At 34.3% G+C, this 16,890-nt stretch overlaps 1 protein-coding gene across 2 annotated transcripts in view; it reads right to left on the bottom strand.

Annotated features, from left to right (window-relative positions):
• Positions 1-1,327: 1,327 nt before the first annotated feature.
• Positions 1,328-16,890, bottom strand: part of LOC128205707 (RNA-binding protein 24-B-like) — a 40,584-nt gene continuing 25,021 nt past the window's right edge. Inside the window, exons 4-6 of one of the 2 annotated variants that reach the window (XM_052907609.1) lie at positions 16,589-16,643; positions 5,405-5,511; positions 1,328-5,181 (exon numbers count right to left, since the gene is read on the bottom strand). In XM_052907609.1, coding sequence (XP_052763569.1) covers positions 4,976-5,181; positions 5,405-5,511; positions 16,589-16,643 — 368 coding nt within the window. In that variant the 3' untranslated portion in view covers positions 1,328-4,975. The remainder of the gene's footprint in view (positions 5,182-5,404; positions 5,512-16,588; positions 16,644-16,890) is intronic. The other variant, XM_052907610.1, reaches the window with a different exon arrangement.

The following is a 16,890-nucleotide window of genomic DNA, read 5'->3' as shown; positions in this document are numbered from 1 at the left end:
CGGGGAAACTCCTCTTAGACTGCATGTTGGCCGAGACTGTTACGTCGTTCTTAGAATGTCAATGTGTCAATTAGATCGTCATAGAGATCGTGCCGTTGTGCAAAACTGTTACTTTGAACATTATATATTTCACAACGATTGTGAAGGAAGCTATGATAGCTTATACTAAGTCACTCTCGTTGGCACGATGTTGCGCGAGAGTGTGGTCTTGTGTTGTGGGGGAAACCGGAGAAAACCCACTTGTCCGGCTTGGTGACCACCATCTCACATGCGCCCGGGCCGGAAATCGAACCCGGGACGCCTTGGTGAAAAGAAAATGCGCTAACCACTGAGCTAACCGGAAAACCAATTAAAATGTCAAAACCTTTAACCAAGGCCATTCCACACAACCGCTAAAGACATCCGTATGAAACTTGGTACACATGTACACATGAGTGACAAGGCCCATAACTCTACCGTTTATAATTGTTCGACTGAAAACAACAACTGACAACTTCTTTTTTCTTGTCCGTTTCATAATTATTCAACTCACGGAGTGATTACACGACTGTATACAGCCGTATGACATTTATAAATACGAACAGGCCAGATTACTTCAACGGCAAGCTAAAATATTGGTATCAATACACAAGAGGGTGAGAGCAGTCTAGTGGTACCGATGACCGCCTCTCGCTGAAGACATTGTGGATTCGAACCCCACCAGGGGTACCTTCTCAGAGCCACTTAAAAAGACACGGTACTGGTTTCTGCCTAGGAAACTTGAGCGTGTTTATATTAGCTGCCAGCTTCGTTACAATCGAGCTAAAATGAATAAGTCTACACAGACACACTGCTATCAAATGGCATGTTCGTTCGTGCTTAACACCTTTGGCCACAGGAACGAATTTGCAAAAGCTTGACTACAATCGAGCTAACACAAATTAGTCTACACCGACACACTGGTATCAAATGACATAGCTAAGATCGTTTGTGCTTAAACTTTTAGTCACAAGAACGATTTTGCAATAGCTTGACAAACATGGTCTCTACTCAGAGTGAACGTATTTAAAGTCATGTTCTGGCCACGTTATGGACAAAATAGGTCAAATTCCAGTACGTCAATTTGGTTTGTTTATTTCAAACACAACCAATTCATTTTCCATTGTTTCACGTATTACCCTTTTATTTTGTGTGCCAATGTAAAGTTAGATGGTTCTTCGTCAACATTATTTGAACAATGTATATTTTCTACCAATCACAAAACAGCATTTCATTTACTCCTGGAGATTTTTCAAAATCCGGTTCCAGAATATTTCACCGCATGCAAAAGCAAAACAACTCACGAAAGTTTGTTTTATATTTATTTCTTGTTCATGATTTAACATAGGTAAATTTAAACGATAGACTTATTGTTTCTCGCCGATTATGCACATATATTATAATAATATTTGATTCTACCGAATCGTAATGATCAGATGACGTCAGATTTTTATTCGGCAATTTCCGTGAGTTTCGTAAGTTAACGAATCAATGTGATGCGTTTCCGTTTTGTGTGTTTTAAATTCTGACCGAAATAACAGAAATTGCCGAACGAAAATCTTCTACATTTCAAATGATACAAGGGAGAAATAATAATTACATTTGCTTTTATCATTATCAAAACTATCTGGTTCTTTCATTTTGCGTTCATGGCATTTAACATTGAAATTAAGTTCTGAGTATTTCTGAGAACATTCTATTAATTTTTTTAAGACCGAAAATTTTATTCTTGCCATAAGTATATAAAATACACTGGGAGAATATGATAAAGTTTTGATTCAAGTTATATCATTATGTAAGCTAACATTTTTAACTAATACTATGGAAATATATACATCATAAATTACATGACATTTTAAATTAATGATAACAACATGATGACGTGGAACTACATATAAACATCGTATAACATGGTTAAAATATTACATTGATATGACAATATTCGGTTTATAATGTGAAGAACGGTTTTTACAAAATATCCCATGTAAATCTGAATTTTATGCCAACATTTTCCAAAATTTGAGCAATCTCGTTTTTAACACACATTTTTCGAGTCCAAAGCAAACTTGAACGCCACAAAACACTGAACAATTGCATTTCAAACAAATAGTTCTAGATAACCAATTACCGACACAGTTAGCTCCCCTAACATGTACGATACCATGGCAACAGACCTGAAAGGGGAAGTAACCGCTACGTGAACATTTGGTTTGTACAAACTTCTACTTTATGCTTAAATTGGTGACAACAAATCAAAATACTTATTTATATATTATATAAATTGTTAATACGAAGTTTGTTATCTAATTTTACTAATACTATTCTTAACGGTGATTGTCGTAACACTATTGCCATTGAATAAACTGTTTTAAACAAATAATAACCGTTCAACGTGTTGTGTCCTGTTTGAAACCAACAAATTAAGTAACAAATAATAAAATCTAAAAAATAGTTCAACAATTTCCTGACTATTATGTACCATTATCACTTTGAACGGTTTAAAACCTTCTTTGTTAAAAATTGTCCGAATTAGTTCATATCCGATTTCTATTGCAGTCTGCTGAAAAGTTCAATTTAATAAATTATGTATAAAGGCGAAGCGCATACAATAAATGAAAGCTATTAATTGTTATGAACATAATATTGTCAATGGTGTAGTATACATTCTTCTACAATGAAATGGTCTCGTTTTACGAGAATTCAAACCGAAAATGATAAATGAATTCACTACGCAATATTGGGCGAAATATTTTTACTTTGATAAAAATGATGTTGAATATCGTTATGAGAATGGCTGAGAAAATAATATACACGAAGGCTTAATAAATTATAGGAAACTGAATCTAAATACCTACAAAACTACGTATCTTTAAAAGTAGCATATAAACGTCATTTTTGTATACCCTAACTCCTTAAAATAAACTAAATATATTGAACTGGTGGCGGATGATAAACAATGAGATTCTTTTCTAACAGGCGCCATACTTGAAGTCAGAAACAATTTAACTGTTAAAAAAATCAATCACATGCTTTTCAAATCCTTATTCAGTGAATTGCCCTTTTTGCACTTACATTTACTTAAATACATACATACAGCAATCGGCAATTTTCGGAAACACTCGGACGATCGCCGTTATCGGACGACCCCTGCCGAATTTGCTTAATTTACTAAGCGTCATAGATATGAACGTCGCTTACATACTGAATACTGCTTTAACAATTAGGAAAGCAAAATGTTTAATAATGGTCACTACTATAAACCATTTCCGTTCCGTTTTTCTTTAAAAATATAATAAATAAAAAGCGCCGTTAAAATGAGGATACAGATGAAGGTGAGATTGAAATTTAGTGTGCGTGAAATAATTAAACTAAACAAGAGTAGCTGTACAGTAGATTACAGGTGCAAGTTAAGTTAAATAATACTATACGGCGATGCCCTTCACTGCGCTTAACCTCATACGTCATTTCCGGGAAAATCCAAAACGAGGCAAAGGGCAAATGAAGGTGAATACTGATTTTGATTCATTTGATCGTTTTTGCTGTATTTTCCGAGTTTTTGACATTATTTCTAACTGAAATTGTTCTACAGAAGTAGTAACTAAAGATTTATATCAAGCAAAACATAACATATAGCACTTTAACGGCGCATTTGTCAAAGAATGATGAATGTAACAATTAATCATTGGGGAACATGGTGCGATATATAATTATACAGTACAACAGCATTATCAATGTTAACGTAATAACTTATTACATAAATTATATTATTAAAGATACATACATAACAATATTTACAAAATAAATCCATTTATATGAATTTAAAATAATTTCCATTTCATAAATTAAACACCTATCATTGGTTGCCGGATTGAGACATTCTATAAATAAAATGATCATCCGTAACCACTCGTGTATTTCCGGAAAGACTCGTAAACGACAACGTAAACGATCGACACATTACGTAAATGTAAAAGAAATGACTGGCAAACTAAACATGGACCGCTTTTCGAGCAAAAATAACTCGACATGATGGGTTACAAATCTGGACGGATCCTTATAGTGAAATGTCAGTGTGATTGATAGTCCCTTACATTCATGAACAAAACCATTTCCGTACAAACAATCTTAATAAAAATAAAAATAAATTTCCAAAATCAATACAACATTTTTTGGTGGTCTTAAACCTAACAGCTTAATAGAATTTGTATAACCAAAAATATTAAATTTTCAAAAATCAAAATGGCGGTTAAGGCATTTTTAGCCTGCGTTTGTATGAGACGCATTCCCTCCCTCATTTAAACATCAAGTGTGACAATAAATTACACAAAATCTCAGGCATGCGTCCAATCATACACTGCCAGCTATACTCAAACATATATAATGAGCAAATCTTATCTTCCTTAAAATATTTTTAAAATGGCGTGTTTGCAATTAATAATTTTGCATAATTACCTCTTTATAAACTCTTAAAAGCTAAAAACAGTCAGTTGTTTTCCTTGAAATCGTTGCATAGAATAAATATTTGAGAAAAAAAGTATATAAATATATACAATGATTGAATAAATATCACAATTTCCACATCACTATTGTTTCTATTGATAAAAGATGTATTAAACCAAATCGTTGTACTTTCATATGAATTATTTAGAAATTCCAACATTTTTCGTTTATAATAAGTTTCAACTTTCTGCCAATTTTCTCTAGTTTTCAGGCACATCCGTGTTAGCCTTAAATAAATGAGTACCTGACGTGGTATTAAAATACTATAACCGATAAAACATGATCAAAATGTGCTTTGCCTATTCTTATGTACAATGAAACTAAATTTCATGCCATTGTAATGAAATAACATTTCCATTTGATAACGTTACAAACGTCAGTCTGGCTGGCTCTAATAGTCTTTGTAAGCGATTGGGGACGGTGATAGAAAATCTAGGTCACTAGGCGCTCTTAGGCGTCATTGCATCCTCTCCTGTAGCTGCTGCGGCTGGTAGAAGGCACCGGAAGCGGCGGCAAGCTGCTGTGGGACGGCGTACGTGTATGGGCTGCTGGCGGCCATGAGGCCAGCCGATGAGACGTTAACGTAAGGATATCCGGCCGCCTCGAGGCCCGCCGCTGTGGCCAGCTGTGAGCCGTACGCTGCCGAGTAATCGATAAACTGACCTGCAAGTGGACAGAGAATACATATTTAATGATTAACGTACGCATGTTTGGGATGCTTTATTATATATGATTAAAATAACATTTTGTTTAACAAAGACGCAAATTATCAAAGATATATTGAAGTTTGTATTATGCATGTATAAAAACGACCAGATATCAACCAATCAGATCATTCTTTTTAAATTGCACCGTTGCTACAGTAACTCGAGAACCGGAAGCTTACCAGTCGGTGAGAGAGGGGATTGTAAGGCCTGCATGGCGTTCGCTGTCAACATGGAGGGCGCTGTTGCCGCTGTCATATACGCGGAGGGATACAGGTACTGTGGAATGCTGAAACAGAAAAAGTAATCCGTTTATGTTCAGTCTTTTAAGCCGAGAGTATGTGAGGACATGCGATATGCTTCAGCGAATAGACATACATCGCCTTTAATAGGAATAGTAGGTTTGACGCTGGCAAAAGAAGTAGCAAAAAGATATACAAAAAGTAGTCCGCTGATGCTGAGATTTTGCAAGATTTTTTTCGACAAGAGGTACAATCCTATCAGTGTACGACATTATTTATTGCAATTTTATTTAGGTAAATAAAAAAATGAATAATAAAAGTGATGAATCGGAGGTGTACAGATGGTTTATTGCGTATGTCTGCGTAGAATGGAATCCATATAGTTATATCGGTGCACATTTGAATATAACCAGCCAGTAATAAATCACCCACGAAGATATCTCTGGGTATTTATTAAAAAACAGATCACTGAATATTACCACTTTCTTCACGGCGCAATAATACAACGTTTAAGTCTTCAGGGACTATATTTAATAAGCAGCACAAAGGGTGATAATCCGGAGCATGCATGTGGAGTAATCTTGGAGCACATTTATTTCAGCCAAAATGATTCGGCAGTTTTTAAGGCGTGGAAGTTGTTTTAATAAGTTCAACTCATACTTTATCAAATATATTGGCCATGCTTGCAAAAGCTTATTCATTGTTTGTTTTTCTCTTCATTGTAACCCACAAACTAACATGTTCGAAACGCGGTCTGCAGTGGTAGGAATTTCAGAACTGCTATATCATACTTCCGAACATGACAACGAATTCTATCGCAAGACAGCTACCCAAACATATTTGGAAGATCTAGATGCATTTCTTAAAAGATAATTACTAGTATCAAAATGCAAACAAATTCTATGTATTGTTTTTGTAGTGTAACTAGAAGTGGAATTGCATTGAACACTCCGTGTATAAACAGTGAAGGATTGAAATTTGTTATGAAATTAAATTTATTATAAACCATTTACAGTCGGACAATTTAATGAGACAATTGAGCCGATTGTTCAGAACTTTCTTAAGGTTAACAAAGTTATTTACGTCATCGTTGTTAACTGTAAAATCTTAACCTCTCTAAAGTTTAATAAATACAGTTGTAATATGCAGTGTTTCTAACAAGATTTGGGACAACTATTCCATCGGTACTTGTTTTATTCAAATGTATACATACGCAGTTTACATTTTAAGTTAACAACGAAGTTCTTAATCACGTTGTTAACTTTAACACAATTTTGAACAATCGGCCAAAGGAGAGGATCTAGGAATTTCATTTGTCAATACGTTTATCTTGCTTAAAACAACCTTAAACATTTGCCTTCTTTGGTAAAAATGCCTGTATATGCATGTACATGTAGAGGAAAATAGTCGTGAAAAATTTACATTTCCATTTTACCGCTGCTTTATTTTAGAGCAGTAAACACTCCGTGTCAAACTCATGATAATTTAGCGTATTGCAAACATTTAAATTTGTTTGAAGATTTATACAAGTACTAATACGCTTAGCAAAACTAACGAGTTACAGTGTTGAATAGAGCATTCATGGGACATAACATGGCACACTAGCACATTTCACAGGTCTATCAACATTATTACCACTCCAGTAGACATCTGCTTTTATTTGCCAAAAACTTATCGATAACTTGAATATGCAATTTCCGTAGATTTTTAAAATGTCATTTTGGCTATTTGAATCCTGACGATACAACTATCTTCCGGTTGCCGGTTACCGGTACTCCGTGAATAGAAAGTTTAATTTCCTGTCAGAGCGGTGACCGGGGGTCAAACAATCGACTGCAAGGTATGGTGTTGGTTTCATGTTTCGACGGCACTAGTCTATACTTGACAGGTGCTTACACTTAGTGTTTGAAACTGTCTGAATCCCAGTCAAATCTTGAAGGGAAAAAACAGCCCCCTTCCAAATATTTTTTTCCTTGACGTTGTGCTACATACATCCTGATTGTTTAAGGGTATTTCAAGATTAATAACGCTCCGAGCAATTGTGACATTGATCCCTTTGAATTATTGTGCTCAGACTATTTCCTTTTGTCATGATTTATTAAAATATCTAAACTACTTCCAAGAGTCCACGTAATCATGCGTTGACCCCTGCGCAGTGTAAATTACCACTGACCCTAATTGGACCTAATAATCTACTTATCCGGATTATCTATGTCCGCAATTGTATCCAGCACGAAATAAGACTTGCAGTCTAAGCTGAAGAGAGATCAGTGTCTGGATTAAAATAATTTGAAAGTCTACATGCTGGAAATGCAAGCCTTTAATCTAGTATTTTCTTTGTTATGACGTATAAAGGGATTATCATTGAAATTGAACTTCGAGTTAATACGATCTACATGTGCAGGATTTACTTAAATCACCTTTCTATCACAGTTACGTCCCTTTAATAGGACATGCCAGACCGTCAAACTTGAGTCATCGAATTTGTAAATTATAATTACCTGCATATGAATAATCATTCATCATCCATTAAATGAAGAATCAAATATCATAAAATTATTTGTATTTTTTTAAATTTTATTTCAATTACTCTAAAGCAAAGTACGAATTCTCATACGTAAATGGCTTGGTCGACTATTTGATATCTTACAAACGCTATTGTTCAAACACAATTGAAAGTAAAATACGCTGTTCCCGCGAAGACTTATCAGCTGTTAATCTAATACTGATATATACCTTGAATAAAAACTTAAGGGTCTTTAATTGGAACTTAAACCTGTAATGAGAGTAGATATCGGCTTGATAAGACCTGGCATAATAGTGAATAATCGGTTCTAAAGAAAATGAAAAGCATGGAGTTAAGAAACAGGACCGTCCTGCCTTTTAAGACTGTTTTTTGTAGGATATCAGCCTCTTTGAAGTCGTTCATCTCGAGGCTTTCTCCTTTGTTTCAGATTTCATTCCCTCAATATCTTTAAAAACAAACTGCAAAACTTTTAAGTTTTGAACATACTCAAGCGACAGACGCGTTGTGATTTTATTTATTTAAAAAAAAAGAACTGAACTGAATATTCTTTATCTATTATGTTCACTTTTCAGTTCTTTTATGTGTACCATATTAATATTAAATAATGACATAACAGTTCTACTGACCTCAGAATGTAGTGAAAGTTTTTTAGGATATATAATATATAAAACATGAGCTGAAATTGTACCATGACTGATAATTATGCAATAAAGTAACTTCTTTTCTGCTATTGAAGTGGCTTTGTTTTTTCTTTTCTAAAATGACAGCATTTTGTGACAGTCCATTAAAGGGTGACTAGAAAAAGACCCCTGTGGTACCACACACGAGTGCTTAAGTACGTACACCGAGACTTGTTATCAATCTTCAGGAATATTGTTGTCCTCGTTATAAACATTTGCACCTTCCGGCATCTAAAGTTCTCTCTTTGGAGGTATTGTGAAAATATGTTTTCCTTATTAAAACTGACAGCCCAATAATACGCAAATCAGGTTTAGCAGCTCAAATCATTCTGTAGCCTCTTCAGAATTTTATCGATTAAAGAAGGATCTGAAATTGTATCTCTTATTATTTGAAAGTGAATGGAATTAAATTTTCAATGGTTAATATTTGTCATTTTTTATTAAATCAAACAAAAAACTAAATGATTGACGATAAAAATGGTTCGCGTGTACCTCAAACAACTTCAAATAGACGAAAAAACTACTACAAGGGGGGTAGTTCAAGTATAAAATTAATAATATTTTTCCTCATAATTTTGTAGTGTGGTTCCTATATGAAAAACACAATATAAAATTTTTAAAACTCCCTCATGACACGTTTCAACAAACACAGGCTTAAAATCAATCTATTTTCATTCAAACATCACAGAACACGAAACACATAATCTTTTTAATGCCAAAAAACTATCCATGGAATTTCAGATGAATTTTGTCCATCCACATGTTTTGAAAACAGAATTAAATTTATAATACTCTCATTATCAAACATATTTCAGTTGTTTAATTCAGCATATATTGCTTTTAAAGTGTTACAACCTGTTTGATCGTTCTAGGGGGTGTCGTTATTACAAAATCATAGTGTTTGTTCATTGTACATTTTCTGACATTTGCAGATACTTCGTCTGTCATGCGGGTTTAGTATGTCTTTAAAATCTATAAATTTGTCACCCTTGATGATAATAAATGGCGGAAATCTTAAAATAGCTCTGTTTCACGGAGAACAAACGAACATTTGCACATCTGATGTCACTGGATGCATATATTATCCCAAAGAAAACCTCGACCAATCATGTTTTGCAACTCTTCATGTAAAGGACCTCTCAAAAAGTAGCGGGTTATTGAAATTTTTTATTGACTAAAGACAGGTTGAGGTGATCCGTGAGAGTTAATTTATTTTCATAACAGCGGGACGGTATTTATTTAAAGGCTTCGCAAACGACTCCTCGTAATCTACATACATCGACTTTTCGACCCTCAGCTGTCAGCTAACTTTAATTTAAGGAAGATTAGATATTAACTTGTGTTTTATGCTATATTGATATTATGCAAAGGACATCGTCGTCGTCGTCGTCGTTTATCATCATCATCATCATCATCATCATCATCATCATCATCATCATCATCATCATCATCATCATCATCATCATCATCATCATCATCATTATTCATCATTATTCATCATCATCAGCATCATCATCATCATCATATTCATCATCATCATCATCATCATCATCATCATCATCATCATCATCATCTATAATTAATATGTTTTTACTATAATTATTTTTGAATCAATTTTAATCACATAGATGCCGGAAGGGTCTGTCATCTCGTCTGTAAAGCTAGTTCCACATACATGGAATGCACCCTCCCCGACCATCACGCCTCATTGCCAGGGTTAGATGTGTACATCAGAGCGTTTGATGTTTAAGACATGCACCTCGAGTCAAATGAATTTCTAGCACACCATAACGTTCAAATACTAAACAATTTCTCATACTTTCAGCTAATGGCGCCGCGAGTTCTCCTACATGTGAACGACATTGGCTTCGAAATGATTCCAAACGAAATACCTGTCATATTCGCATTAATTAGTCACAGGTACAATATAGCGTTTCTATGGCGATAGAATAGAAGGAAAATGCTTTAGAATACAGTTTCCCACACTCAGGTGTGATCTGAGTAAAATATGTTATTATAGAAGTGGACAAGTTGCGGGATTTTTTAAATTCAGAAAAATGTGGACCTCCAGAAATCGAAATACTTGTCATTATTCTGATGGAAACCTAGACATTCCGAATAAGATATATGGTCGACACGGCACTGTGAATCGCATTTAGGATGCTCCGAAATATGTTGAAAATCTTGTGGTTATACATTTAACGAAAGCGAAATAGTTGTGTTAATGCAATTTCCAATTGCCTGGCACTGGCGCAGTGTGTTATGGATTAAACAATAGCGACACAACAGTAACGATAATTTCAACAAAGTTGTTTTGTTTAACATCTGATCGAATAAACCTTGCCACGGGACAGAAGAATACAACAAATCCTTAGATATTCAATACTTCGCAATAAATTAAACTCTCTTTCCTTGTAATGAAACGAGTGCTTAATTATTAACTTAATTTATCGGACAATTAAAACAAAGGCCGGAAAATAGGATGGGGTTTAACTGTAATCAAAACAGGGCCATTACAATCAATGCCCAGACGCCGTTAAATGACCTTGATTGATTTTACATTAGCCCCAGAGAATCCTAAGGTCAACCCTAGCAAAAAAATGTCTGTATAGATCCCAACATCGAAGTCGTCTCTATCAAGCCATGTCGCGTTATGTGAGAGGTTCAGCCTCGAGTAGGTGCATTCATGTATTGCTGTTTCAATTTTTTTATGAAGTAAAAAACATGGCCATAAGTCAGCGGCAGTAGCCTAACAACACACAAACAATCTGGTTTTATTTCTCAAATTCCCTTTTACTTGAAGGCATGTTGACCTTTTCAGCGAAGTGTTCGTGACTTTTTCATAGTACGCTTAATTCAAGTCATTCTTCGCTCGGTTATTTTGTAATTGTGTATCTTTTAAAAATGCAATTAAGACTGGATTTGGGAAATTCAATACCATCATTAAACAAGTCGTTGAGAGAAGTGATTAAAGTCTGGGTTTCAAATCTTGAATCTGGACAACTTGCGTTAAATAGTCAAATTACGAGTGTCGGCACGTGGAGACGCTATCAACGTATACGATCACAGCAGCCGACGCGATGCAAAACAACCCTAGGGCTTATAAGATTTAAATAGCAAACATATCATCACATTAACGCTTCCCCACTAAAGATACAATCTTGCTAGCGTGCCAAAAGTGAAATCTGAGAAATGATATTTATATCGGCTCTTTGGGCTGGCAGCGTTCATCATAACTGCATCTGACTGACCGCTGGTCAAGGGCAAGGTAGCAGGACAGTTATTGTTTTTCCCATACAGACCTGTTTCGAGGTACAAACATTAATGGTCAAAGACTGACCTCTGTTTTGAGGAAGGTTTTTCATGGCTTAAGAAAATTAGAGACGTTGAAATATCAATAAATGATCAAATGTAACTGTTAACAACAAGAAGTAGTTCATACTGTACTATTAAATTTAAAGTTTTTTTGTTCGCATGTAGAAACGGATATTTTCTAGAAATGTTATTCCACTGTGTATGATATTCAATTTGACGTCTGCTCAGACGTGCTGGTGTTGATGAAAAGACGTCACGCAACTTCTCTCGAAATTATTGTAAACAGTCAGGTTTAAATTTGTTTTCTGACGAAGCATTGACAGGAAACACATTTTTTGCGAGCTATGAAGAATGAACAGATCTGTAAGGAGAATAAAACTAACACATATGTCACCATTAAATAGTATTTTACATAATCCGTCGTTTCCAATATATATTTTCTATTGTCGGTTTACGTAGGTCATCAAAGAGTGAAATTCTTAATAATATTGCGTTAATACATGAAAAACAAACATTTTGATATGTTTTCAATCATTCACGCTTTCTCTTCTTATTCGTAAGTAAACAATCTAAGCCGTGGATAGTTCTTCAAGATTGGATTATCATGTACTCAAAATACAATTGCATACAAATACAGTGGCAGTAGTGCGAGTTTACATGAGGACGATATGTAACGAGTACGAATGACTGTGCTTACAAATTGTCTTGTCATGAAATTTTCAGTATTATTCGATAATCCAATATATCGAGTGCTACTCCTCCCCTCATAAGGTAACACTCCTTTATGTAAACGCTAGAGATGGCGGATTATTTGTTTAACAGTCTGGTCTGATGGATTCATTTACTAAACACTTAGGAGTTATATTTCCAAAACAAAGCCTGGATTTCTGACAGGTTTTTAGGTCAATTCTTCAAATGCCAAGAAAAACAACGCTAGTAGTACCTGAATAATCGAGAGTAGGAATAATAATATTTCATAACAGAAATAAACATATCAACCTGTAGTATATCACAGCATACATCTCATTTTTGACAAGACGAAAATGTATGACATGAACAGTATTCACAAAAGTAAAATTGGGATGCTTTCATGTACTAGTGAAGCGCATTACAACATTATTACGAATTTATTACAATTATTGCAATATGTGGTCTGACATACAATAACTTATAAGCAGGTAGACATTTATTTGGTTCAGCGTTTCGTGGTTCGTAATTTATTTCCCTTGAATATTAATTGTATGAAACAAAAATACATTGTATGCATTAACTTAATTATGAATACTACTAGTACAACCAATTAATTAATTAAAGGTTAAAAAAACAAGCTTTGTGGAACCATGAGGTAGGAGGGTTTGTATAAATTCTATGATCATCAGCTCTTTGATACGGATTATTAAGATTAAGATAATCTTAGCTGTAAAGCATAAGCTTGTTTGAACACAGATACGTTAAGGCTAGGTAGGGAATGGTGGGGGTATACATTTTAATCCGGAATCCTTTACAAGCCAGAGCAGAGAGATATTCTTGTATATGATTTTAATATGGCAGTTTGTGGTATGGTAAATCAAATTTTTACTAAGTGGGCTGAGCTTACAGTGATTTTTTATTGTTTATTGAGGTATTAGACCCAAATACCATAGGATTAAGATATGCCTGTGTATGTTATGTAAAAAATAAAACTTTCACTCTGTCGGTGGGCTTATCAGCAGAAAAGAATATAACAACACTATAAAACAATGTGCATTTGTTTAATTTCATTGTATGTTAAGGTATTTGACCAATAACTGCGTGATAATTTCGATGATTGTTTCATTTGAACCCTTAGCAGTTCGTTCTATTATTGAAAACACCGTGAAATAAAAAAAAAATCATGTATTTATTTCCTGTGATTGCTGTTAAGGGTGGCCATGCTTCATCGTAAATAGTTAATATAATGTGCATTGAGCTTGTTAGAGATCTACGATGACTGACTACAGAATCGAATACATAAAACTGTCAGGAAAGCTGCTAATCTTTCGATTTTTGAGGCAGATATCATAGATAAAAAATACCTGCTGAGTGTTTGACGTTTATTTGCCGGACGCTCCCGGGATACCGGTCGTTATTTACAGAAATAAGACATCCTATAATTGTGATGAAGTTTGATCATAGTTGAAACAATATGCAGTTGATGAGAGTCTACGAAAAATATCAATTATTTCTGAAAGGACAGACAAATGGAAAGAAGATTCCGATAGTGGAATCAATTGGTTTCGCTGTTAAGTATTTATTCTTTAGCATTTATTCTTTAGACATGAATATTGAACAGCGAAAAGCGTTTAAATTACAATTGTAAACAACTCACTCAATTCAAATACCTTCGTAGGACTGGGAAATTATAGAGTGCGCAATTCTCCAGAATATTAATAATTCAACATTTTACAATTTCATATTTTATAATAAAAGAATTCAATCAACGACCAACGTTCTATGTCTGGCCTCATTGATTAGGGAGACAACAAGCGTACTAATCTATTATGCTGTACATAATGCCAGCCATTTAACGCTCTTTGGGTTCCATTCACTTTCGTTTTATTCTTTGTATTGCGCGTTATTAACTGAAAGAGTGCGTCCATTGATTTATTACTAAATAAATAAAAGGTTTTGTCTTTCAGTGCATAAAGTTTTTGAAAGAAAATATTTGATATTTCAGGTTTAACACATGTTTCAACATGATCATTCCATGTTCAGCAACGAAATCATGAATGCGGATTAAGCCTTTTTACACACAATAAACCATCTGTACCATGTTTATATGCTGACGGATATCCAATACGAGTAAATAAAATGTGATTATTTATATTGATAAATTGTTGACGTGCACTGGAGATTACACCAATTCTTTTCCCCCCTCGAAAAAAATCTTCAATTTGAAATGAGAAATGATATCTCGCAGAAAAACTGAAAGTTGATGTATTACAACAACTGATGCCTCGAGTTAGCTGCGCGATAACGGATCTCTACAGACCCAAATACCATGTCTATCAAACATCTTTCCGAATACATAGATAGTCACACAATGCGAACTGAAAACCTGGTGTTTTTCAAACGTTTCTTCCATTTTTGTATATTTAACGATATGTTGGCCTTTTACTTATATACAGTTGCTTACGATATAAGAGAATTACAGGTCAGTTTTTTTCTATAAAAGTTTGATACAATACTAGCTTTTGAAAATCACTAAAGTATTGGAAACAAATTAAGAACAACTGTTGATCGGCATTTTCCGTAATTCTTCCGAACACTGCATGAACACATAACGGAGAATGCCGAACTACTTCGTAACAACTACAAACAGGAAAACATAACTGCTCAAAATCGTGTTAGTGTTGTGCTTAGTAGGAAAAATTTCACAAAATTTGATTCAACGGAATGATACTTTGTGCCAGAACATTCACTGCAATCTCGTATGACCACACGAAAAACGGGAATTAAAAATAATATGTAATGCAAATGAAAATAAAACTTCACTATAAACTTTCACGGCAGAGTGATTTTTGCAGCCAATAGAAAAAACTAATGCCTTTTTCTCAGTTCACATTAAAACTCACACTTGTCAAGCAGTAGAATAGAAATGATGAAAAAACAAACTACAAATGTATTCAAATCACTTCAACTCAAACGGCGTTCTAAAATTCTTTAGAACTCTACCGTGTACAGTTGTTCCGAAATAATCGCCCTTTGGACGCCATGTTGAATTCTAGTCACGTGCGAGTCATGTGACATGTATCGAAGCCGGCCATTTTGGATGATCTCTAACATAACAAAACAATTAATAATTTTACCAAAAAGTGACTACATGTGACAAGTTGATAATAAATGTTACAAATTTTACTTATAACTGAATATATCTAACGTATTATGAGAATGAGTAATAATGGTGCTGAAAAAATATTGAAATAATGCAGCCGCCAATGTTTTGTTTAATTTCTCTGGAATTCTGGGTTGTATTTATATTTGTCAAACAGCATGTTTACGTTTAAGAGAATTCTAAGAGTCCCAGTCAAATAAAATGCCCAATATTATCTTGTTCCCAAAGGATTTCATTAGGTTCTGTTCAAATATATCAAGTCTCTTTGAAGTAATCAATTCCGCACGTTTTAAAGTTGGGGTTTAGTTCTAAACATTCGAAACATTCCAAGTACAGTCAGGCTTGGTAAGGATTTGTGTTCAAATTTTGTGAAATGTTTCCTTAGACATAATCTTAGCCACAGAACACATTTAGCATAATTCCATGAAACATGCAAATAAGCAATTTCGTTACCATGGTTACCGTGTTCATGAGATATAAACCCGACGTTCATGAACAAGCAGTACAACGCAGATAGGGTAACAATGAGAATATTTAGTTCTACAAAATGTTGATGAAATAATCAATGAGTTTTATAAAATATTTGATCATTTAAAACAAACAATTAGTATAATTAATTCTAATTACTATACAACCATTAAAACCCATCGGATGACATCAATATTGATGACGTTTTTCAGAACTAAAGTTATTCAAATAAACAATTCAATAATGTTAAAACGGGCGGGTAAAGTAAAGTTTCCACTCACCCATATTGTCCAGGGAGAACTCCGGGGATTCCTGTTTTAATAGCAAGCGGAATAGCTGTAATTAAAACATACGAAAAACGTGTCACGGATGAAAGGTAGTTAGCAGGGGTTGAAATTGAACAGCCAATAACCATCAAACGTAAAAGTGTTCTACTGCGCATGTCAAAAGAAACATTAACTTCCGTTTTGTGATGAAAAACTCACAGGGAAGTGGATTCATTGAACAACTGTTAAGTTTGATGGTATTCTGGCGTATTGTGCATTTAAACAAGACTTCTTGCTTTTACTGGACAGAAAACGAT

The sequence above is a fragment of the Mya arenaria genome, chromosome 10, assembly GCF_026914265.1.
Source record: "Mya arenaria isolate MELC-2E11 chromosome 10, ASM2691426v1".
In the NCBI taxonomy this organism is placed as follows: domain Eukaryota; kingdom Metazoa; phylum Mollusca; class Bivalvia; order Myida; family Myidae; genus Mya; species Mya arenaria.
This window is presented reverse-complemented; position numbering and strand designations above follow the sequence as displayed.